The sequence below is a fragment of the Syngnathus typhle genome, linkage group LG1 (assembly GCF_033458585.1).
Source record: "Syngnathus typhle isolate RoL2023-S1 ecotype Sweden linkage group LG1, RoL_Styp_1.0, whole genome shotgun sequence".
Lineage (NCBI taxonomy): Eukaryota > Metazoa > Chordata > Actinopteri > Syngnathiformes > Syngnathidae > Syngnathus > Syngnathus typhle.
This window is the reverse complement of record NC_083738.1, coordinates 19,487,134-19,512,031: the sequence shown is the minus strand read 5'-3', so window position 1 is coordinate 19,512,031 and position 24,898 is coordinate 19,487,134. Positions and strand designations below refer to the sequence as shown.

Below are 24,898 nucleotides of genomic sequence, written 5' to 3'. Positions count from 1 at the left end.
TGTTCTTCTTATCGCGCGTGTATCATAAGTGTAGATGGCAAAAGCACCAAAAAAGTAGCCAATCTGCAGTGGCCATGGCAACAGCAAAGACAATTTACTCTTCATTATGAGTCATTACAATGTGATGCGTATATGAATGCGTAATCAACTGACAGTTTCAAATGAAATGATTATGAACCCTCGGCTGGTGGTTATGTTGATTGCCAAATGAGCAGACATATTTTTGTCTAATCTAATAAGGATTTGAGATTTACATTCATTCTCCAATTCTTGCAATTTAGTGGAAAGCTCATTTCTGCTTTACGAATTGAATCAAGAACTATACCGTAAACTCAACAAAATCTATTTTTGGTTGGTGCGGATAGAGCTTTGTGGATCTTATCCATCAATATGACGAGATAACGATTGATAATCCTAAACAATGCTGACTGTGAGGGACTTTGTCAGTCTTTTAACGGCATGAAGATGGATTATGAAAATAACTGATTTCAGTCAGTTGCTGTCAAAGCTGTCCTGTTGGCTCTCCCAATTTGCAGTGACAGACTGTGAAACGTCTTTTAAAGGAATCGTGGGACGTCTTATCCCCAACCGGGGTTAAACAAAAAAGGCGATCAGATTTAGATATCCCTCAAAGCGTTGACTTTGTTCCAACAAGGGCGCGTGTTGAAAGTTAATTGAAAAGCTAACACTGGTGCAGAGCTCACCCGACTCCCGCCACCCGACTTGAATGAAACGTTGCCCCAGGCCGACAACAGACTTTTTTTTTTGTTCTCATTACATTTTTTTGGGTGTTTCCACAAAATTTGCCACATCAAAACCGTAACGGAAGATATTGTCTTTAAGACAGCTTTTACATAGAACCCATTGAAGGCAGGATATTGCATTTTCAATGGAAAGTTGTCAGTGTCACTCAAAGATATTCGTATCAAACATTTTCAAGAGACTCTTTCAAGTACTCACAGATGTTTTTCTCATTTGAATACTTTCTCCTAATACTCATATTATCACAATTAAAGCAAGTCAATTCCAACATACGTTGTGACCTGTTCTTATTTTCCTGATTGGAGAACAGGGATCATTTAGTATTTGAGGGATGTTTATAAGTGGATCTTTTTTTAAACCTGACGTCAAAGCTATCAAGGCTGGTTTACAACGTGGAAAAATTATGCTACAAATCTTTAAATGCTTAAATATTGACAGTGTTTATTCATTTTTCTATACGCATTTGGGGTAAAAATGTAATCTCCCTTGAACCCCTCATGGGTAACAAGGAATTAGGTTATAGGAAGCCATTTACAAAATGCATTGTTTATTTTCCTTATGTTTTTTTTATATTTTATTTTCCTGATAGAAGGGAAGGAAGAGGTGTTGATATTTTAACAGTGAGCAGGAGTTAATGTATAACTGCGGCAGGGAGAGCCTTTTTGCACGCCCCCTCCTCCAATAAAGCCATATGCCTCCACCCACCCACCCAGGGTGTTTTGCACTTCCTCTCGTGCGTCACTGCTCCCTCACACTCTTTGGAGTGCGCACATCGGTTGCTGCACTCAACCAGCAGGTTGCTGCACCGGCCGGCAGCCGTGTCGTTTCTCATCTCCTAGTTGCTCTCTCCACTTTTTTTTTTTCTCTTGTTTTTTTTGGGGTGGTCTAACCGACAACCTGCTGATGGAGATGATCTCTTTCCCCGCAGGATATTCATCTGGGGTGGCACAAGTTTATGTGCTCCTTATTGTGGCTTGCGTCTTGTCGGGTCAGTTCAACTTTTCACTTGCCTTTAATTCAGGGGTGTCAAACTCATTTTTGTCGCGGCCCGCATTGTAGTCATAGTTGACTGTCAGCGCCTTATATTATTTACAGTATAGGTTACACGGCAAACTGATGAATAACTGGTTTTGAAATCAGAGACTAGTCAAAACTGTTCAGATTGTTTAAAAAGATGAATGGTAATAGAAATTGCAAGCAATACCGTTTTTTCCATGTATAATGCGCAAAATTTAACTAATTTATTGTCCTAAAATCTGGGGTGCGCATTATACATGGGTACAATTTTATTTTATTTTTATTTATTTTTTCTGTAAAAAAATCATGGTACAACATTTCTGTATTTCTGTTTTGAAAAAGTGAAGACAATTTATAATTTTAGTAATGACACAGAGTCGATAATAATATATATGTGACGGGCCGCATCTGGCCCCCGGGCCGCATCTGGCCCCCGGGCCGCATCTGGCCCCCGGGCCGCATCTGGCCCCCGGGCCGCATCTGGCCCCCGGGCCGCATCTGGCCCCCGGGCCTTGAGTTTGACACCTATGCTTTAATTGATACCTCACTCATGTTACTTTATGGCTATGTCCTAGTATCATTATCTAAAGACCCCTGTTGCATTTGAAGTAGGAGTGAAACATTTTGAGCTTGCCTTTGATACCTGACTCGTGTTACGTGTGTTTTTACGTAAGAGTGAAACATTTTGAGCAAATTAAGTTCTTGGTTTGTTTTGCACAAAACAAGCCATTTTTGTACAAAACAACCCAACGAATTGAGATGTTATTTTGCAAAGCAACCCAAAGTTGGGCTCAATTGATCATCCACCTTCCTGGGTGGGTCGGTCCAATTTTTAACCCAGCTGTTTGAAGGGTGTAACAACACGTACTTGTCAAGACCTCCGCTTTTGAAAATACATCTAGGCCTTGCTAAGTCTTTTAAGACCTATTGATTTTGCACTCTAAAGTGTGATGACCACCTGCATCACAATTACCTCGAGGCACCGCATTGGGTTCGACTAAATAGTGTATACTTCCGATAAATCCTGCCGTTCAATGCCACTTCAGACCGCCGATTGATTTTGAATGTGCAGCACTGTTATTTTAATGCCACTCTCACATTAACTACCCACTAATTGAACAATGAGGAGGCACCACAAAATATGCTCCATTGGTTTCAATTGTAAAACTACACTCATTTTTTTTCATTTTGGAAATGCTGTGATTTAAAAACTGCAACGGAATCCATGACCCCGATACATACTTTTCTGCTCATGCTACTAGAGTAAAAGTAGTGCTTTGCCTCCATCTCGTGGCATCTTGGTGCCAAGGAACTATGTTTAAGTCAATTGGGGAGCTTCATTTAAGGTGGCATCTTGCTATCAAGGTACCATGTTGATGAGAGTTGAGGTGTTTCATTTTGCCACCCTCTTGTGGCATCTAGGTGCCACAAGTCAATGTTGGAGTTAATTGAGGAGCTCTGTCCAGACAAAAGTGGTGCTTTGCCACCATCTTGTGGAATGCGGGTGCCAAGGAATTATGTTGAAGTGAATTGAGGAGCTCCATTGTGACAAAAGTAGTGCTTTGGCCCCATTTGGTGCCATTTGAGTACCAAGGAGCTATGTTGACGTGAGTTGAGAGATGTCATTTAAAAAAAATTGCAGTGCTGCCTTAGGAAATAGTTTGAATCAGTCTCATTTATCTCATTCCAGTAGCCTGCCAAAACCAACAGCTGTTTTTTAAAAAATGTTTTTTTATAAGAGAATTAGACTGAACAGTATTATACTAAAATAAAAAAACGTAAACACGTGCAGTACCCGCAAACATTAAAATGTCCTCTTCCTTCTTCTCTTCCTCCTTCTCCGTGGGGTGGATTATAAGTGGATAACAAACCAACATCATGTTGCAATAGTGCCACCAGTTAGCATTGTGCTTCTACGTCAAGGAAACCAATGTAAACTGATAAAAGTTTACTTGCCTTCAGTCGTCGGATGTATACAATTTATTGCCACGCTTTCATCAATACAGCCAGAAAAAAAAACGGAGATGCATCCCGCAGAGAATGTCGCTGTTTGACGTCGCAATGCCGCCGATGCGGCACAAGCAGCGGGATGCCCGAACACTTGCTCATCTCCGAGCTTTTGAGTGCACAATTTGATGCTTTATGGCTGCTTGATGTCACAAAGAAAGCGCGGGGGGGATGAAGATAGATGATAAGATTGCTGATGAGGTCGTTGGATGTTGAAAAGGCCAATCTTTGAAGTTTCAGGCATTGCTTGGACTCTTAGCAGCAGTGATGTACATAAACAGGCTTGTGAAAAGCTGAGCAAATATTGGTGGCAAGACATTGAGTTGACTATAGAAATTGGTGCGTCAATAGAGGGGGAAAAGCATTTTCAGTGTAATTTTCAACCAATTTGGAAACTTCTTTGTGCTTTTCTCCAATCTTTTTTTAACTCATAAAATACAGAAGACGGTGGTGGAAATATTAATTGTAGTGACATGTTTATTTTTCCTGTGAATGAGTGTCATGTAGAAAAAAAGCTATTTTTTTTTGTAAAATTTCAGGGAATATTCTCACTTTAAAACTAGTACAGGGTGTCGAAAAAAAAAGCCGCAAGTTGTAAAGATTTTCTTTTTTATTTATTACAATTTCAAACCCGGAAAATTCAGATAGAGAAATGAGTTGTTTTGTGGACTTGGTGATTTGGTTAGTTATCTTAAATGGAGATGAAAAGAAAATACTGTTTGTTTTATTTCAGTCTTCCAAGAATTTGTATACTGGTCAACAACCTTTAATTGAAAATAAACAAAACATTGATCATTTTTTCCCAAGTATATCGGACCAGCAAAAGGAATTCTTGCTTCTTTTTTTTCCTTATGGAACATTTTAAATCTATTTTCCCCCTCGAGTCAACAGAACATACAGCATAATGAGAGTCATATTATTTTTTAACTTATTTGACTGTTCAGTGGGCTAAAAGATGGCCTTTAGAGTTAATCAACTTTATTGATGGATACACACAACAATCAATACACACTTATAAAAGTAAGACTTTCCACTCAAAGGGCAAAAAGCGACGTTTAATACAAAGCGGCCTGAAAGCGTGTGGATTGTATCCACTTTGGGTGGCGTGGGGGCGACTTTTGCCACTTTTGTTGAGATGGGTTGAGTCGATACCCTGCGGACTCTTGAAGAGTGAGCACATCCTAGAAAGGGAGGGAGTGCATGCACATGTCTTCACTTACTGGGCTGCTTCGCCATTCTGCTAACGTTTCTAGAAGGATTTGTTTTTCATTCATAGCTTAAGCTCTTGGGGTTGGGGCTTCTTAAAGCACACAAATTGGATGTTCAGTTTCACATCACTCTGATTTTTATAGCTTTTTGAAGCTTGGAACCCTTGAGGGCACGTGTCAAATCCAAGGCCCCTGGGCCGCATCATTTTATAAGACAAATTGTGCATCAAATTCATTAAATTGTCTTCACTTTCAAAAATCATCTTTTTAAAATATTTGAACAGTTTTGACTAGTCTGATTTGAAAATGAGTTATTTTGTCCGTTTGTTTTGTAGCTTGTTCTGTATATCATATGAGGCGTTCATACAATTATTTGGGTTGACAATCACGATGGCCTTCCGAAGGAAACGATGACTACAATGTGGCCCGTGACAAAAGAGTTTGACACCAAAACCGTAAATCGCCTTTTTAGTCTTGAAGGAAACACCAATCTCCCTACCTCATCCTAGCTAACTATCTGGCTCCTGATCTACCTACTACCAATTTTCAACCTGTCTTCTCATCTACGTGCATTGCTTCCTAGGAGAAGTATAATGTAAAGTGGAATATTGTTATTGGACTGATTGTTTCTGGAAGTGAGGGAATCAAATCAATTGCAGATCTGCATGACTACAGCCACAACAATCAGTCTCACTGTATTTTTGGAATTGGATTGTTTAAGCCACTTCCGTACATGCCTACCGATTACTAACTTATCCCATCGCTGCTTACTTTCCAGCTGCTAACGTGACGGAAGTGTCGCCCTCGTGCCCTCTTGGCTTCTTCCCGTGCGGCAACCTGACCATGTGTCTGCCTCAAGTGCTGCACTGCAACGGTGCCGATGACTGTGGGAACCAAGCGGACGAGGAGAACTGCGGTGAGCCAGTTGACCTGCCAGCCAACCACTTCTTTTCCCACATACAGTGTGTGTCATCACTTTTCATCTGTGTGCTCGGATTTAACCGTAATTAACTCCAAAGCTTTTGATCCCTCCTTCACTCACATTAGTTTTCCTACTTCTCAATCAACAAGCGGAACACTGTGCCTATGGGTTGCCAGGTAGGTAGGTAATTATACCTGAGGTAGGAAGTAGGAGCGTGGGTGTAATAGCGAAGCAGGTTGCTTGGTATATAAATGAGTTAAGAGGTTGGTTGGTACACTAATTAGGTTAGTAGGCAAGGAATTGTGAAATAGATGGGTACATTGTTGGGTTGAAGGAGAGCTCGTAGAGTAAAGAAAACATATATTAGAGAAGAGTGATGGTCAGATGCAACAAAATGGAATCTGGAGTATACCTAGCATTAGGGCCCAGGTTGACTGTAAGCGAAAGCTTTATCTTTCAGACACTACTGGCTCCTGGTTCTTATTCTGGAATTCACCACAGGAGCCAGACACATTGTTTGATTTGTATAATGACTGATGTTGACCCTACACGTATACATTGACAGTCGTACTCTCAGTGTTTACCCTCTCTTGCCTGTGTCACAAAACTAACTAGCCTTTCCTGCACCGAATATCACAGTAGCACGTTATATTCCGCTGCTTGGTAACAGGAACATAAAGCGCTATCGATCGTCTCTATAAGGGGCTGTATTGTCGTCAGGTCTCGCCAGATGCACATTTGGAGGTGTGTTTAGTTTGTAGCAGTGGCAAAAAAAAAAACAAATGGAACAAATGATACTCATCTGTCTCTCTGGAGGTTTCTCATCAATGTCTACCAAGTAATAACTGAGATTATTATTTCGACTAATAGTCAGACAGAGGCATGTTACAGTTTCCCATGTTTGGTACATAGGTAAATAAGACAGTCGCAGGTCTGTTGGTAGGTAAATGGGTATGGTTGGTGGAAGGGGAAATAGGCAGGGTGCAGAGTGTAAAATACTATAAAATAGTAGGTAGAAGGATGGTAGGTAGGTAGGTAGGTAGGTAGGTAGGTAGGTAGGTAGGTAGGTAGGTAGGTAGGTAGGTAGGTAGGTAGGTAGGTAGGTAGGTAGGTAGGTAGGTAGGAAGGTAGGTAAGCAAGCAGGTAGGTAGGTAGGTAGGTAGGTAGGTAGGTAGGTAGGTAGGTAGGTAGGTAGGCTGATTGGTAAGTAGTCGGGAGTGGTCTATGCCAGTAGGTTGGTTGTATAGCAGACACAGAGACAGCTTCTTCCCCCAGGCTGTTGCTCTGATGAACTCACACCACTCTTAGAGTCTCAGAGTCATTACTGTGCAATAACATCCTGCTCTCCACACCTTTTTTGAATTTGTCTACACTGTTTGTACTATGTGTCCTCTCTGCATCCATTGCAGCCTGGTCATCCTGGATAAGGGACCTTCCCATCTCTAGTCTCTTATCAAGGTTTCTCATTTCCCCTAGCTGGAGTTGGCAGGCAGCATTGACTTGACAACAACAAACCGCATCCTGCTGGGAGTTCGTTTTTTTTTTTGTGTTCACACTTGGAAAGGAGGTGAAGACAAGGGACGATGCTGCCTTCACAATCCGCTCTCTCAACCCAGGCACAATTTTGAAAAATCAGCCCCTCAAAATATGCCATGAAATTTGGTGGAAATGTTTATTATGAGTAGACCCACAAAAATAGTCTTTAAAAGACATGCTCAAAGAGAAACAGGTGGGAATATGCAAGATGACATCAAGCATTAAAAAAAGTCTGACAATAACATGCCCGGGAAGACATAAGAAGTCCGCCATTTTATTTTTGAGCAGCCATCTTAGTCTTTCTCTTAATGCAACTCTTAATGAACTCTTAATCCAGTAACTTCACTATTTTGAAAATTCTGCATCCAATGAACAAATGTGAAATTATGAATAGATTCCTAAAAATCTTCTGGAAGCCATCCCCAGAGTTACAAAAGGCATCTGTTATTTTGGTTTGAGGCAGACATTTTAGGCTTAATTTGAAACTCTAAATTCAGCAAATTCAAAATTCAGTAAATTCAATAAATGTATTCAATGTTGGAATTTCCTCCCATAAACCTTTACTTATTGATGTGAAATCTGGTTGGCCTGTCAATCATGCATGGATCCATCAAAAAGCGTCAACAAGCCATTCCCGAAAAGGCACCGAAGGCTAATTTTCCTTCCCTTTAGTTAAAACAATGTCAGTGCAGCTAACTGAAGGTTTGATCATACCAGTGACTTAATTACGCTTGTTGAATTTCCCCGCCTTCGGCATGAAAGGCCAATTATACCTCCCAAATGTGATGGATGTGGAGGTTGTTGTTTTTTTCTCACTGACCTTTAAGCAGTGATGATGATGATTCATTTTTGCAGGGTGGTGTCATGTGCAAAGCCATGTTTGATCTCACAATCTATGTAGGAGCTGCACGGATAGATCCGAGAATTCATAAAATCGATACTAATGTGAGTACAGAAATACTATACTGACGAACATTTTGAGATACGAACGGGAGCCTCGAAACTTTTCCATCGCATCGATTCCAAACATCTAGCATCCATCCATTACATTTATTTTTGTGATTATATATATATATATAGATTATATATTTGTGAAATATATATATTATTTATATATATTATATATATTTACATGTGTATAAATATATACGTGTTTATATAGATATAGATGATTACATAAATACACACACACGCACACACACACGTGGTTCACAATACAATTACAGCATAGATTGATGTGACATTTTGGTTTGACATTTTCACACACCTGAAGTCATCAAAATGTATTTACGAACCGCTTGTTTGGGGCATTGCTTGCTTTAAGTTCCATTTCTATACAGAGGGAAATATTTTCAAATCAACCCATTTAAGAATACATCCATCCTTGGTCTTCAGTAAGTGAAAACCGAAACCTTCACCGTACTTTCCACGGACTGATCTGATTTCCATGGGGGTCTCCTGTAAATTCTGCAGTCACGAATTTCCAAAGTTGTTGATCTTACTGCCTTGACATTTTTCTCCAGTTAGTTTGAAAAAAGAAAATCAATCCAGTACATTCAAGAAAAACAACTTTTTTGCCTTCAACTAACTAAAAAATGTTTTTGCCTCTGCCTTTGTCTTCTCAAAGAAAAAACAATAGCTCTGTTAGGGGAGGATAAGCGGGTTGGATCAACAAATGAACAAACAAACAGCTGATGACTTTCTATGCCTTCAAAGTCTCCAGTTGCATTCCTCATAGGCAACTTGAAGTGGGGTACCGACTGTCACTTATTTGTATCCCACCTGTATATCGCCACAGTGACTCACACAAAAGACAGTTTAGTTTGAGGGCACATTTTGATTTTGACTTAACATGTTGCGACAAAAGATACGGCGTGGTGAGTCTCCCCAATCTAAAGACGCTCAAGGGGCCTAACCAAGCCCACTCAAGTTAATCCCCGTAATGTGCGTGGACACCTACTGCTCACTTGAATCTGGTCTTTGAAATTGCTACGCTGATGTTCCCAGAGAAAAGCAGAAAAGGCGCAGTGAGGTCGATGAGGCTTTATGGTTATTCATATTTTCATGTCATTGAGGTCCAACGATACTTGCAGGGGGTTGTGGATTCGGTCAATTCGCATGTAATTGGAGGCTGCCCCTTGATGGTTGAAAAAACACGCATGTACAGTGAATGTAGTTACTAAAACATGGGTTCATTTGATAAAAAAAAAATAATACTAATGTTTTTCATCTTTAGAAAATATGTACCGCATGCTACATTCACTGAAGACTAACTTCTTTGATGTTGTCCAAATGTCATTGAAGACCATCTGGTCTTTGACGGTTAAAAAGCATACATGATAGGGCAATTGAATATTTGAAATATCTTTGATGTTCACAGAAACTACACTAGGTTTGTCCAAAATTCTTTGAATTCCATAAAATTTGAGTAGCTGCACAGGAGAAGACTGTAAATGTTTGTTTTTTTTTGTTTTTTTTTAAGATAGTTACAAGGCATTGAAGACAAATTTGTTCACACAAATGCATCAAAGACTAAATGGTCTTTAATGTATACAAGGATTAGTTGAGGCAATTGAGCTTAGACTGAAGTGTCTTTGATGCTTGCAAGACGTTGGGTCTTTTTGAACAAAAAAAGAGTAATTTTCTTAGATTTTTTTGGAAGTATTAGGTAATATCAAAGACACGTCAACCCTTGAACCAAAATGTTTTCAAAGGCATCAAAGACAAGTCAAGGGCGCTCATGTCTTTTTAATTTGTTGACAGACTTACAGTATGCTCTGGTTTCATTGAGACTCAAACTTTACGGTCAGAAAAATACACTTTCCTAACATCAACCCTTTTTTTTTTTTTATCTTTGGATTTTTCAAATTTCATGTAAGTATGTCATGTAGGTAAGTCGAGTTCATGGTAGTGCTGAGCTGAAAGCTACTTTTGCCATCTGGAACATCCCTGCTGTGATTCCACCGTCTTAACCGTTGACCTGCTAAACCACCATGGTAATTGATATGGCCCCCGAGGCGTCGGCCAGCTCTTCTCATAATTTTTGAAAAAGATGGCATTGGTCGAAAGTGAATCTACGATGAAGATGCATCTGATTATCCACAGCCGGAGGAATGATGACATTTCAGTGAGAGGGGCAGGTGCTTGGCGAGGAAGCCATGAACGTTTCAACTGCACTCATTTTCACTCGCTTTCACGTGTTTCGCAAAGGGGAACACTGTAGCCTTCCTCTGGTTTTTTTTTTCCTGAGAGATGGATCGCAGTGGTGGTATGTGTGTATGCGCGTGTGTGTGTGTGTGTGTGTTTGGGGAGGCTGTTATCAAGTGGAATGAGTTTTTGTGCAAAACAGAAATCGTGGTTTCATACTAGCGCTTCCGCAGATGATCCCCCTACCCTCTTTGTTTCCAGTTATTGGTTTGGTGCGTCAGCCTCTTTGTGCTTTTATACCTTTAGAATTTAATGAATCTGAGAAAGTGAACATATAAATTTAAAAGTGGAAATTTGAAGAAAAATTAGCTCATCAATCAGATGCAGAAAAGAAATCATCCAAAAGTTCTCAATGCTTAAACTTTCAAGAAGTCTGACAGCTTTATGAATATTAAAAATGATGACGACTTTAGAAAGAGGCAGCCGTCCATGCCAAACAAATCTGTCTGTCAGAGGTAATAACTTTTTTTTTGTTTTATGTGTCCTTCCGACGACAGATTGAGTTTTCCATGGTGGTCTGATCCATCTCAGTTAGAGGATTAATCAGGTCTCCGTGTGAAGCGAATCAGTGAAGTGAAGTCTTTGACAGAACCGGGACGATAGAGAAAACTCATTGAGCCTTGTCATTGATGTTTGAAAAAAAATAGGTTGATTGAAGATGCCGTTTCTGATAAGGGCAACAACAGAAATTAAAGGCGAGATTATAATTCAGATTATAATCAAGAGGAAAAAAACGACATGTTTCTTTGTTATCCCTGCAGATGCGGCTGCATAACGGTCGGTACCTTTTTATCACGCTTTCATTCAAGGCAGGCACTTGTTTTCGCAACACTTGTCCATCAATATGGAAATAAAGACGTGCGTCTTGGCCATCGGGTCGCCGCAAGACATTAAATGCAGCAAGAGGGAATACATGGGAAAAGTGCTTTTTAAGCACTGCTTAAAGGACTTGTGATCAGAAAGCAGAACAATAAAGCAAAACGGGCTCTGGGATTTTTTTTTAATCACTTGGATACTACTCAGTCTTTTGGTGCGTTTACAGCGAACCCACGTTTGTTAAAAGTTCACCATTAGGGCTGATTTTCCTTCTGTTGAAAATTTAGCCCAACTGAATTTCTCAGTGAATAGCCCCGCAATATACTCTCAAATGTATTCTATGTGAAGGTTTTGGATTCATAGGTTAGTCTAAAATTGAGGCAAATGAACCTTGAATATATATGAAAGACAGTACCGAAGGACCCAAATGGAGCCTTTTTTTTTCAACTTATTCATCACTGACAAATTCAGATCCGTTTTTTGTTTTAATTTCACGCTTGATCATAATTTGTTTGGTGTTTTTCATTATTCTTAGGCGGGTCAAAGGTTCTTGTACTTGTTATTTTCCTGCTAAGTGGCGGCACCAGGTCTAAAATTACTATTTTATTGAATCACTTGTTTGTCAGGATAAAATTATTTAATTGTTTAAAATACCCGTAGTGCTATCACCCCATCAACAAGTGTTAATACCTTAGCTACACAAAACAGATGTTAGGGAATGTTCATTTATGTTAATGCTTACGAATGCAATGAAATACATTTGACCTGAACACGTTCCTTTACACATTTGCATTAAGTAATTAAGACAACCTAATCTAATTTCTGAGTGCTTGAAATAATTAAAAAGTTAAAAGAATAATGAAAAAAATCCAGCTGCACTAAACTAATTGCTTACATGAGTTCAAGCTCCAATATTAGATTGCGTGTTTACCTTTCTCTTCACCAACTGTATTGTTTTTAAAAATCACGAGATACTTTTTTTTGGCCAAGATTTTGCTGAGTACCGTACAGTTGCGATAAAGAAAACGCAGTTTCTTTAAGTATTTCAAAAACCATTTCAAATCGCCAAATGAACCTGACATACATGTTTTTGTCCACATCAAAAAGAATTCCGTTATTCAGTACATTTGCATACCTTTCGCATCTTTGTAATCTGCAGCCATAAGAAGTACAAATCCATTAGTATGCATGTGAACGTTGGTACACAAGATTCAATTTTCATGGGCTTTGAGATCCCCGCAGCGATAAATAATCAGATAAAACCTTTACGTCTCCAGGGAAGAAATCTTAGCGAGGCAAACGCATTGTCTTCACCGCATTCAGATTATCTTTAGATGCTGTGATTATTCATGCCTTGCATCATGGAGAAAAAAACACAGAACATGTCTTGGTAATGCCATTGCTGTATCAAACATGTAAAATTCCCGGTGGCGAGCAAAGTGTTTTGTTCACTTCTTGAAATATTCCTGCGCTCATTGTGCGTTTTTCCACATTTCTCATTATGATGGCTCGCTTCAAGGAGATCCATTCTTTGGGAAAAAATGCCTTTCTTGTCAAAGCGTAGGCAATTGTACGAACCACAAAAGAGTAAAGCAATCGAAAAGTGCCACAAATGCTTGACCTACATAAGTAGGTGAGCAAATTGAAATGTAATGTTCGTACATATACAATTTGTGACTTTCTGGATGGAGCGCCGTGACATCTTTCAAGTGTAATTTTTTTTCCTTGGCTCAATAAGGTTTTTGAAAGATTGTTCCAAGGGGTCCAGCAGGGTTCAGGATCCACCTGAGAGGGGGTATCAGGCACAGCACCTCCCCTCTTCAAAAAGAAATAAAGTACTGTACATGTAGAATTTCAAATTTCCGTTTACCAACCGTGTTCTTAACATTAAAGACAATCTGGAATCTCGGGAAAAAAAAAATCCAACACATTATTGAATCGCTCATCATGCATTGAGTCCCTGTGGTCAAAGCACAAATCAAACTGAAGCGCCCCGCTCTGGGCTTTGATTAATTGTTGGCGGATAGGAAATGAAGGACAGGCACCTGATGAATGCGAATGGCGTAATGGGTGACACACTCGATAAAAAAGCCAAGAAGAAGAGAAAAGCTGTCCTCACCGCCGAGTGATAAAAGCAGAGTGATTTCTATTGATGCTCACCTTGAACTACAGTTGCCCTCCATACAATATGGTAGAAGATCATTTTGTATTCAGACAGTTTTGCATGTTTCAAGACACGAAAAAAGCATTTAGAATCTTACGTGATGCTTACATATGTAGTTGTCAACAAAGAAGACTCTTCTATTAAACTGGGCTTGTACACGTACAAGATAAATTAGTCTTCACAGACCCTAACATGAGTTTTACATAAAAAAAACAGTTTTAAAGATCAGATGCAAATCTGGTAAACATCAAAGACCCGTATGCAGTTCTTAGAGAACTTAACACCAAAGAGCATTTGACATTTTTTTTGAAAATTGAAAATGATGGAATGTTTCTCATCCTTCCTCAGGAGATAACAACGGATGGCCGCACCTCTTTGATAAGTTCTTTGGAATGCCGAACCACAGTGACAGAACAAAGTCCAACGTGTGCCGTGGGTTCTCTTTTTTATTGTTCGCCTCGCTTTGTTAAATTCAAAATATACTGTTGTGTATTTGTTTGCGTTGAAATTCATTGAAGACTCCATAAGTGCTAACTACCCTGGCTCCTCCTTTACCACACATGTGATTGCACTGACCCAAATTCTCCCTCCCACCAGTGCTTGGCCTCATTCCGGACTCGTGCCAGTGTCGGGATCTGGAGCTGGACTGTGACGGCACGCAGCTCCGCGACGTGCCAGTGGTGGCTGTGAACGTCACCATGATGTGAGTAAGGAGCGCTCGCTGTTAATTGCTTTGAAGACCACATGTGCCTTCTAAAATCTAACTTTGGTTGTTACCCACCCATCAAATATTGATAAAATCACCTTTCAGTATACATTTGTGACGACAGTGATGTGCGTATGTCTCGTGTTATCAGGTCCTTGCAGAGGAACCACCTGCAGAAGCTGAAAGCAAACGCTTTCTTCATTTACCAGAACCTGCAGAAACTGTGAGTTTTACGTTGCACTCGTTAATGCATCGCAAAAATTGTTCCAGGCGGTTCCATTTCAGGCCAAAACAGTGAGACCAGCTGGATTTGCGAATTGAGTGATAGAAAACTAGTAGCATTAAACATTCACAGACAATGTTTCTTTCTTTTTTCACATTCTATGTTACATCCCAAATTGTGATGGATTGATTTTTCCCGAAGATTTTACACGCAATAATGACTTTTCTTTTAAACGACAAGTACATAAGTATTGACAGCCTTTGCTCAATTCCCCTGACTGTAATTTTAGCAGAAATTGCCGCCCGCAGTCATTTTCGGTTCTCTCCAGAGAGCTGATTTAATTCGATTCACATCTGGGCTCTGGCTAGGTCACTCAAAGACAATCACGGAGTTGTCTCAAAGCCAATCCTTATCTGTGTGCTTAGAGTCGTTGTTGATGGTCGTTGATGAGTGCTGCTTTCCACCTGGCCAAAACCCAAATTTTCCTTCTCATATGTCAGCATCCTTCACGAGACCTTGAAAAGAATGAATTTATTCCATTTTGGAATGAAGCTGTAACATAAAAAATACTTTCCAGATACACTGTACACTGTGCAGTTTCTCCAATGTGCTCGTACATCTTGTATTTTGGTTTGTGTGTGTGTTTCTTAAGATATCTGCAACACAATGAGATCGAAGATGTCAGCCCAACTGCTTTCAGAGGACTGTACAATCTCACCAGGCTGTAAGACTCATCGTATCGCATGAAAAAACAATTCCGGGGACATTGTTAAAGACTGAAGAGTTGAGATAAAAATCCGCCCTAGACAGTTTCACTGATGGAGACGAAATTGGGTTGGCATGTCATTTATGAAAAGATGCACAAAAAAAGTCTGTCAGAAACTAAACAGAAAGTTTGCAATTCCGGTTGAAAGTAATTATTTAGCGTGAATTCCAGAGCTCCTCTCAGAGTGAAAAACAAAACATCCCCAAGATTTTCAAACGTGTCTTGTCTAATTGTTTTCATTTTTGTGAGCATACCCCCCACCCCCCCTTTCAGAAAAAACATCAACATTTTGTTTTTAAATAATAGTCTCGACATTTTGAGTGCACGTCTCAAAGACCCTTGCCTGAACTTGAACAGAAAGTTGGTCATTTTTGTTTGAAGCAGCCATTTTGGCCTTGATCTAAGGAATTTCTCATTCTTTTAACAAGCAAACCCTTTTTGAGGGGCCTCAATGCTACCGAAACAAATGTGTGTCTATCCTGATGAGAATTAAAAAAAAGCAGGAGGGTCCAGGGCTAGGTTTTATTTAATTTACAATACGTTGCGCGCCACAATACTACCTTTGAGTTAATGAAAAAAAAAACCCACCTTTAATTGTGGTTTTCACATTTATTTCAAAGATTAACAGCAGGGCTTAATAAATGATGACAAACAAAAATAAAAGCAGTGTTCATGCTTCTATGGTATAGTAGGACTCAGAGATTTCCTAAAAAATGCTTACATTTCAAATGTGATCTTATATTATTTCTTGATGTATTTTTTTTGTAGATATCTGAACTACAACCGCATTTCCATGCTGATGCCCGGTGTATTCAGGGACCTGCATAAACTGGAGTGGTTGTATGTCCGCTGATTGTTGAAAAGCACTCATTCCCTTCCACTGGAGGGAATGCTTTCTCAACACTCAACGATCCAATCAGACAGACAAATTATGTGTTTTAGGATCTTGGAGAACAATAACATACATCACATCTCGTCCAACGCTTTTTCAGGACTCAACTCACTGGTCTTGCTGTGAGTTCCTTTCTTTTGTACTGACCCTTGAAAGCATCATTTTGTGTGACGGATTGAATTATGTGTGTCCTCACTGTGATTGAAAGGGCTTTGCTGAACAACACTCTGACAAAGCTAGATGACATTTGTCGTGAGATGGCCAGACTCAACTGGCTGTAAGTACAAAAAGTCATCATTATGCTGTCTGGTGCAAGTTGGGTAGAAAATGGATTTTTTTCTGCTAAGCCGCCACAAAACCAGAAAATGGAATAAGCTGAATGTTGGATGAAGCCATGTGGCCAATTGTGTCATCAGTTAAATGCCTTAAAAAAATCAATTTACTAACCCACAGAGAGAGAGAGAATATTACGTACTATATGCAATATTTACTCATATGTGCATCATATTTATTTTTATTTCATTTAGGGATTTGGAGGGAAACTTGATCGAGACCTTGGAGAATGTGTCGTTCTACTCTTGCAGTATGCTGACAGTCTTGTACGTTTCAATATTAATGATGTGTGGGCCTTTGAAGCGCCTTTAGACGCTTTAGTGGTTATTATAGGATTTACAGATACAAATACACTTGACTTGACTTGCTTACAAGTGTAAAATTCACACTCAGTCCATTGCACATATTTTTTATGAATGAATTAAAGTACATATTTACATCAGTTATTCTTCAATGCACATTTTTTTGATACACATTTGTTATATTGGAAGTATTTTTACTTATATTATCTATTATTGTTTTTTTTTGTCATTTATTATGATAAATCCTCCTTATGGTTTTTATTGTTAAGGGTTCTCCAGCGCAACAGGATCAGCTACATACATGAGCAAGCCTTTTCGGTCCTCCAAAAGCTTGGAGAGTTGTAAGTGTTTGACTTTTAATAGTCATTAGACATATTCTTAATGTTTTATTATTTATTTGATCTTACATGTTGTTGTTTTTTTTACACAGGGATCTGTCGAGCAACAGACTGATGAAGATCCCACTTAATCTCTTCTTCCCTCTTGGGGATTTGCTTCAACTGTGAGTTTTATCTGTATTTATTGTGTTATCTAATACATTCTCTCAGTCAAAGACAATCAATTTCTTAGCAACTTGAAATTTGGTAGTGATGTCAATCATGAGTATACGCACAAAAAAAGTCATAGCCATCTGAAGGATTCTTAAATATAATTCAACCCAGTTTAACTTAGAAATGTGAAACTTTATGCCTTTATGGACATGTTTCCACTGGCTAGATCTGGTGACCTTCTTTTATTTTACAGAAACATTTCATACAATCCCATCAGAGAGCTGCAGGTGGACCACTTTGACAAGCTACTTAAACTGAAGTCCTTGTGAGTATGAGTGTTGTGCTTTGTCTAACACACACGCACAAACACTACAGTTAAAAATTTTGGGGTCACTAAGAAATTAGTCCTTATTTTTAAAATAGAATTGCTATTTTGTTAATGAAGAAAACTTTAAACTAATCAGGAATACACTCAATACATTGATGCTTGCGTCTGTTTGTCTCAAAATCATGTTCCCGTGTGTTTTTCTTTTCTCCAGGAGCATCGAGGGCATCGAAATTGCCAACATCCAAGGCCGAATGTTCGAGCCTCTTAAATACTTGACCCACATGTGAGTTTGAAGCCATTCTCACTCGCTCATCTGTACAACATTTCCACCAATCGGGAGAGTAGGAAGACAATGTAATCGAGGGGTCACCACTTCAGGTCCTTGAGGGCTCCTACAAACAATGTTTTAGATAAATTTGTTAGTATTTTATTCTTTTTTATCTCATCAACAAATCCAAAGTGGCCTGTGAGCATGAAACTTTATTCACCACATTCTTTACTGAATGGTATTTGAGCGAGAGTATTTCCCAGACACGTTATTAATTAAATGCCCGCGACCTCTTTGAGCTACCGCTCCATGGATGACTTTTGGATTGTTTGAAATTAGGAAAAAATAATTGAAATGCAAATGTTCAATCTTTCCAGTACATCACTCAAAATCTCACCACAGGAAATGAATGTACTGCGACAACAGTCTGCCTGATTATTTTTAATGTGTTATTATTGTTTATTCATGTTTTGTGTAATTAACTAGAACACGTGTGTACGCGCATGTGCTTGGCAGCTACTTCAAAAAGTTCCAGTACTGCGGCTATGCGCCTCACGTGCGCAGCTGCAAGCCCAACACGGACGGCATCTCGTCTTTCGAAGACCTGCTGGCCAACATCGTCCTGAGGGTCTTCGTCTGGGTGGTCTCGGCCACCACTTGCTTCGGCAACATCTTTGTCATCTGCATGCGCTCGTACATTCGCTCCGAGAACAAGCTACACGCCATGTGCATCATCTCCCTCTGCTGTGAGTTGCCACGTCAATTATGGATTATGATAAGGCTGTGTTATATAAGGATATTACGTAATTATAGATATTCATTTTCTACATATGTTACAAAGGGAATCACTTCTTGGCAGATTATTCATCACCTACAAGATATTTGATCCAGATCTGATTTTATGGGGAGTGGAAGGGAAGAATTCAATTAGAACAGCAGACATACATTTTTGGAAAATTTGGTCAAATTGATTTTTTTTCTCCTCCCACGTTAAAGCTAATATTCTTTTTATTTGGGCTAAGTGAATATATATTGAGCAATTGGTTTTTCAAAGAGGTCTTTAATGATGTTTTATCACAAAATCATCAGTTCAGGGAATTACCGCCTCGTGAGGATGAAGCGGTTCAGAAAATGGATGGATGGAATCGCCCTCCCCCCCTGAAAAAAGTCAAAAATGGATGTTTTCATTGCAGATTATCATCACGCTTAGCCATTTGTGCCCACAGAAAGAGATCAAGCCTGTGTGGGATTTACACTGGTTTATTTGACATCTCATTTGCGTCATTGTCTACCATTGAAATTCCTTGTCAGTCTTAGCCTTTTTGTTTTTCAGTCGCAAGCCAAATATCTGGATATCATCTGGATAAAAACCATAATCACAGTAGCATTTGTACAGAAGGACAATTTCAATCATGAAGGTGCTTTGCAAAATTCACACCATTCTTGTGATTTAAATTGGATACACATTTTTCTGCACTTAAATTGCAGAAGCAGTTGCACAATGGCATAGTGGTCATTTGTTTCGACTAAATACACAAAGATGACTTCCGGAAATGATTTCGTTGCATTTCTCAGAGAAAGTTATGTCCTTTGTTGCATCAAAATATTTGTATCATCTTGTACAATAACATGCTAGGTGATTGTTCATGCTTCTACATAAAACTCACTATGGGGGCTACATTTTCCATGGATAATTGACTTTGTGGGTATTTTCAGATTTTTTTTTGCCCTCAGCATTTACATCCATCCTTGTTAACACACTGACTGTATATTAAATATGTATCAAAGACAAATTTAGGACTTTTTTGTATTTGTAAAATTGTTTTGATTTAGTGAGTCCTATAAGATATAATCAACCCTAATTAACCCCTAATTTAGGTTTTGTGGTTCCTATAAGATATAATCAACCCTAATTAACCCCTATGCACCACCACTACACACACACGCACACACACACACACACACACACACACACCCTAGGCAAGAAATCCTAACTCCGCCTGTGGTGGAAGGTGCTGTAGTGGTAGTGAGAAACTTTTGTGTAACGTGCTGCATTGCATGCATGACTGGTTTCTTCTCTCTTGGTGCTTCCTAGTTTTTATCGCATTGATTTCTGCAGAATTTCCACTAAATGCATTTCGTTGTTTATCTTATGGCAGACTGATGATTATCTGGGAGCCCTTTTCCCTCCTCTATATCTTTTCATGGCATACCTTCGACATACTCAGTTTTATCTTTTCTCCATCATTACATTTCCCATCTTATTCTTTTTCACTGTCTTTGAAGGAAAGAAAGGGCCAGCATAAGCAGATCCGGTTTAGACCATTTTGATAGCTTACCAAATTACTTTGACATTTCTTGCTACATTAAAAGCCAAATGCGGATTTGATGTGTCTTCAATTGGCTGATAACGGCGTGCCTGCAAAAATTAAAAAAGGGCACACGGCTTTCTTTAAGCTACTGACGTACATCAATCCAATATCATTTACCACTCACTTGCATTCAAATCCGCTTTTTTACCTTCAGCGCTTTGCATGAAATTATTTTCCTTTGTGTTGTTACATTTCTGACCCTTTGCACTTTTAATATGGTTCTTATATTTGTCACATACCAGGAGCTCCGTCTTTAATTGCTACACTGATTCTCCACACAACCTTTGGTCTGAATTCAGACAGGATCTTCCTAATTTGTTTGACATCTGACATTATAGCATTAATCACCAACCCGCTTCTTTCTTTTGCTATTTTCACAGACCAAAGAAGTAAGAAATGGGCGTTTGCGCCGTTGTGGGCCTGAACACATTTGCAAGCGACTCATTCCGTGCACCGTTCGAATTGCATAAATCGAATGAATGACGAAGGCTACTACGTGCTAGATATTACTGGTGAATACTCATCCCACATTCCCTTGTCAGGCGCAGATGGGTTGATGGGCATCTACCTGTTCATGATCGGGGCGTACGACCTGAAGTTCCGCGGCGAATACAACCGACACGCCCAGGCCTGGATGGACAGCGGCCAGTGCCAGGTGATCGGCTCCCTGGCCATGCTGTCCACCGAGGTGTCGGTCCTGCTGCTCACTTACCTGACTCTGGAGAAGTACATCTGCATCGTGTACCCCTTCCGTTACCTGACGCCAGGTTGGCGCCGTACCGTGACGGTGCTCCTGGGCATCTGGGTGTTCGGCTTCATGGTGGCATTCCTGCCCCTGGCCTTCAAGGGGCTTTTCCGGAACTTCTATGGTACCAACGGTGTGTGCTTCCCACTGCACTCGGAGCAGCCCGAGACGCTCTGGGCACACGTTTACTCCATCGTCATCTTCCTGGGTGAGTGTGCTTAGAGGTAGGAGTTGGAGTTCAAGGGTTGGTGTTAAGGTTCATTGATGAGACTAGACGGTTGAGGGTCATATAAGATTTGACTGTGATCACTTGTGATTTTATGGGGTGTCTCTGTCTGTACTGCCCCCTACAGGTTTGAACCTTGTAGCATTCCTGATCATCGTGCTGTCATACGCCAGCATGTTCTACAACATCCAGCGCACGGGTACGCAGACCACCAAGTACAGCAACCACATCAAGAAGGAGGTGACCATCGCCAAACGCTTCTTCTCCATCGTCATGACAGACTCCCTTTGCTGGATCCCCATTTTCGTCCTCAAGATACTGTCCTTGCTGCAGGTGGAGATTCCCGGTATAGTATACCGCAGTTTTAGGAATTAAAGGGTACTACATAGTTTGTTTGTTTTTTCTAAAGGTTTCGGTGTTCAGCATTCATGTTAGGTTACATGAGGATTTTTAAGGATTGCTTGAATGGCCTTAGGAGATATTGTTTGGGTTTAACGATAATTTGAGGTTTTAATGGTTAGGGTTGTAAGGGTACAAGTAAGTTCTTATTTTTTTGAAGGATAAGTGTTGTGTGTGGTGTTAGGGTTATGCGTTGTAAGGATTAGTGTAAGTGCTGTTTTGCAGATGTGTGCCTTCAGTGTCCTAAAGGGCCTCGGTTTGTTTCAAGAGCCACTTTCAGTGTGTTTGCATGGGTTAGGGGTATAAGCTGGAGTGCTAATTTATTACCTGGCATGCTTCCTAATGAGAACCCCTATTGGGATGTGGTGGATTCATTATGTGGCCAAATTGCTTTTGAGTGAAGTGCCCAATTAAAGGTATCCTCCAAAGCAAACGGCATAATGACCACATGGGGCGATAAGTAAATCCATATTTGTAATCCCTAATTAGCCTTTTTGTGCCACCTCCTTCCTTTTGCCCCTGTAGGCACAATTACCTCATGGGTGGTCATATTCATCCTGCCCATCAACAGTGCCCTTAACCCCATCCTTTACACCCTGACCACCCGCCCCTTCAAGGAGACCCTGATGCAGGTGTGGGCCAACTATAGGCAGCGTAGGCCAGTGGTAGCAAGTCACCCCATCCATCAGCCCTCGCTCACCTGGCAGGAAATGTGGCCACTGCAGGACTCCAGCCCAGCGGAGGGACGTCATAGAGATGGGACCGAGGCCAACCCCGCTAAGCTAGTCAGCCGCGTGGAAAATGACACTGGCGTTCCCGTGTGAATCCGCTACGGAGTCAGCGGCGGTGCGCTCGATTGGAAATGAACTGTTTGGGCGCTGACCTCGACCAAGTTTGAGCAATCTTGATTATGTGGCAAATTTGCAAGTTGACTTGAACAACACATCCTACGTTGGTACCTTCCACACATGAAAGCAAGTCAGCAAAACATCAGGGAAAAAAAGCAGTGTGATAGCCAGCATGAGTCTTTTTAGAGACTCCTATCACAGCAGAGCTAGTTCATGGTTCGTCGTTTTATGTCCTTTTTAATCTTCTTCTTTCGGCACAGCATATCAGTCGTTTCCATCTCACTCTATCCTCTGTATCTTCTTCTGTCACGCCAGCCACCTGCATGTCCTCCCTCACCACATCCATACATTTCCTCTTTGGCCTTCCTCTTCTCCTAAGCACACGTCCAAGCCATCTCATTCTCGTCTCTCTGACTTTGTCTCCAAACCGTCCCACCTGAGCTGTTCCTCTAATATGTTCATTCCTAATACTGTCCGTCTCTAAGCCACGCAACATAGCTGGACGCACTACTGCCTTGTAGACTTTCCCCTTCATGCTTGCAGATCACTCTTGCCACATTTCTCCACCCACTCCATCTGCCAGCACTCTCTTCTCCACCTTTCTGCCACACTTTCCATTACTTTGGACAGTTGACCCCAGGTCATTTAAACTCATCCACTTTCACTCATAAAGTTTCTTGTTCTTTTTAATATTGGTATGTACCAATCTTTCAGGCTTCACAATGCATGGAAAGATTATTTCTAATCAATTTCACTGTGGCCTTGGTTGTACGGATTTTGGTTTGTGCAATAAAAATGAAGCTAAGAAAAGCAAAGTAACTCAATCAAGATGTCCACCATCGCCTGTGCCCGCTGAATTTGACCTTGCTGTATTTTGTTCTGGAATCAAAGTTACAACACAAAATTGGAGGATTTTTTTTTTTTTTTAATCAAAAGCATCCGCATACAGGTTTCTACGAGGTGATTAGAAAGAAGAACAAATACTTTGCGTTCACTCACAATATTACACTTTAGGGGCTTTGTAAGTTACAATAGGCAAATAAAATGAGGAGATTACTTCCAGATTCATAAAACCCCCAATAACTGTACAGGCAATGGTTTAACCCGTGTGTTATTTTAGGGGTCAAAATGATTCCAGTTAAATTATATATTTATTTAAAATGTTTTTAGAAATTAGGATATGGCCTCATTATTTTCTTTTCAATTTTCTTTTCTTTATTATATATTTTTCTATGCATTAGTTTTGAATATATTTAGTGGGTCACACAAATTAACCAGCATAGGAACATTACCATTACCAATGTGCTCATGTAGCAAGACACACCTGGCCACCTGCGAGTGTTGCAGGAAAAGACAAAAAATGTCAAATGAAATTACATCTTACATACCTTAGCCTTCGGCAAGTTCCATTCCGACTCTGACTGATTTTTACATTTATTGTTAATATAATCAATGTCTTTGTTGTTTTGCAACTGAAGCAGCAGCTACCTCGGCTTGTTGGAATGCTTCCACAGCGGCCTTGAAGGAACTCAGAAAGTGACATTCTATATATATGTCTGTTCATTTCAGTTGTGTTTAAAATGCAGTGTGCCCAATTTACTTCATAACAAACTGCTCGTCCAAATTGATTAATACATCTTGTCGAATTAAAATGAAATGAGAAATAATGTTTTGGTGACTCGCTATGTTGGTTAATCAATTTTCCTCAAGCTTTCAAGGATTACCTCAAATCAATGATGGAGCGAGGTCATGTATTTTGAATTAAATGCGGTGACATCGTACAAAATGTAATTCAATAATTTGCTAGCGACAAATCTGAGGATGCACAAAACACAACTTTTAATTTAACTTAAAGTGAAAGTCAACTCCTTAGTTACAAAATATTGAATAATCTAGTTTAAGTAACATCCAGCAGGTATGGTTATTTTTCTACAGATTTCATTGCATTGCTTGGTCATGCTTTCAAAATGTTTTAATAGGATTTTATGGGATTTTTGGTTACATTCCCCAGCTGGACTGGGCTTTGGTTGTGGATCATGACAACATATTTTTGCATTGGATGCTTTGCTCTTAGCACACTGTGTTATATGAATTCCAATGGAAATCATCTTCTCTCCAGACTATATATAATATAAACATTTGTTGCTGATTTTTCCTTGCTCAGCATTTTACTCAATGACTGTTTATCTGCTAGTTCTTGAATTAATGTCTGTGGGGATTGTTGATGGATTTATTTGATGTGTGTCGTGGCTTTAATTGTTGTCTGTACTGTGACAAATTAAATAAATAAAAATTGGTCAAAATTTTATATATTTCTGCGTAGGGCCCCCTGGAGGTTTGAACCGGCTCTGCAGTCAACG

General features: G+C 39.9%; 1 protein-coding gene across 1 annotated transcript; it reads left to right on the top strand.

The window, feature by feature from the left end:
* The first annotated feature begins 1,522 nt into the window (after positions 1-1,522).
* Positions 1,523-24,816, top strand: LOC133163420 (relaxin receptor 1-like). The gene is made up of 18 exons (XM_061293295.1): positions 1,523-1,750; positions 5,773-5,910; positions 13,988-14,071; positions 14,237-14,342; positions 14,497-14,568; positions 15,221-15,292; positions 16,103-16,174; positions 16,277-16,348; positions 16,435-16,503; positions 16,754-16,825; positions 17,131-17,202; positions 17,292-17,363; positions 17,606-17,677; positions 17,892-17,963; positions 18,465-18,694; positions 20,863-21,273; positions 21,419-21,637; positions 22,216-24,816. The coding sequence occupies exons 1-18, from the start codon at positions 1,666-1,668 to the stop codon at positions 22,512-22,514; spliced, it is 2,289 nt and encodes a 762-aa protein (XP_061149279.1). The 5' UTR covers positions 1,523-1,665; the 3' UTR covers positions 22,515-24,816.
* Positions 24,817-24,898: the final 82 nt, after the last annotated feature.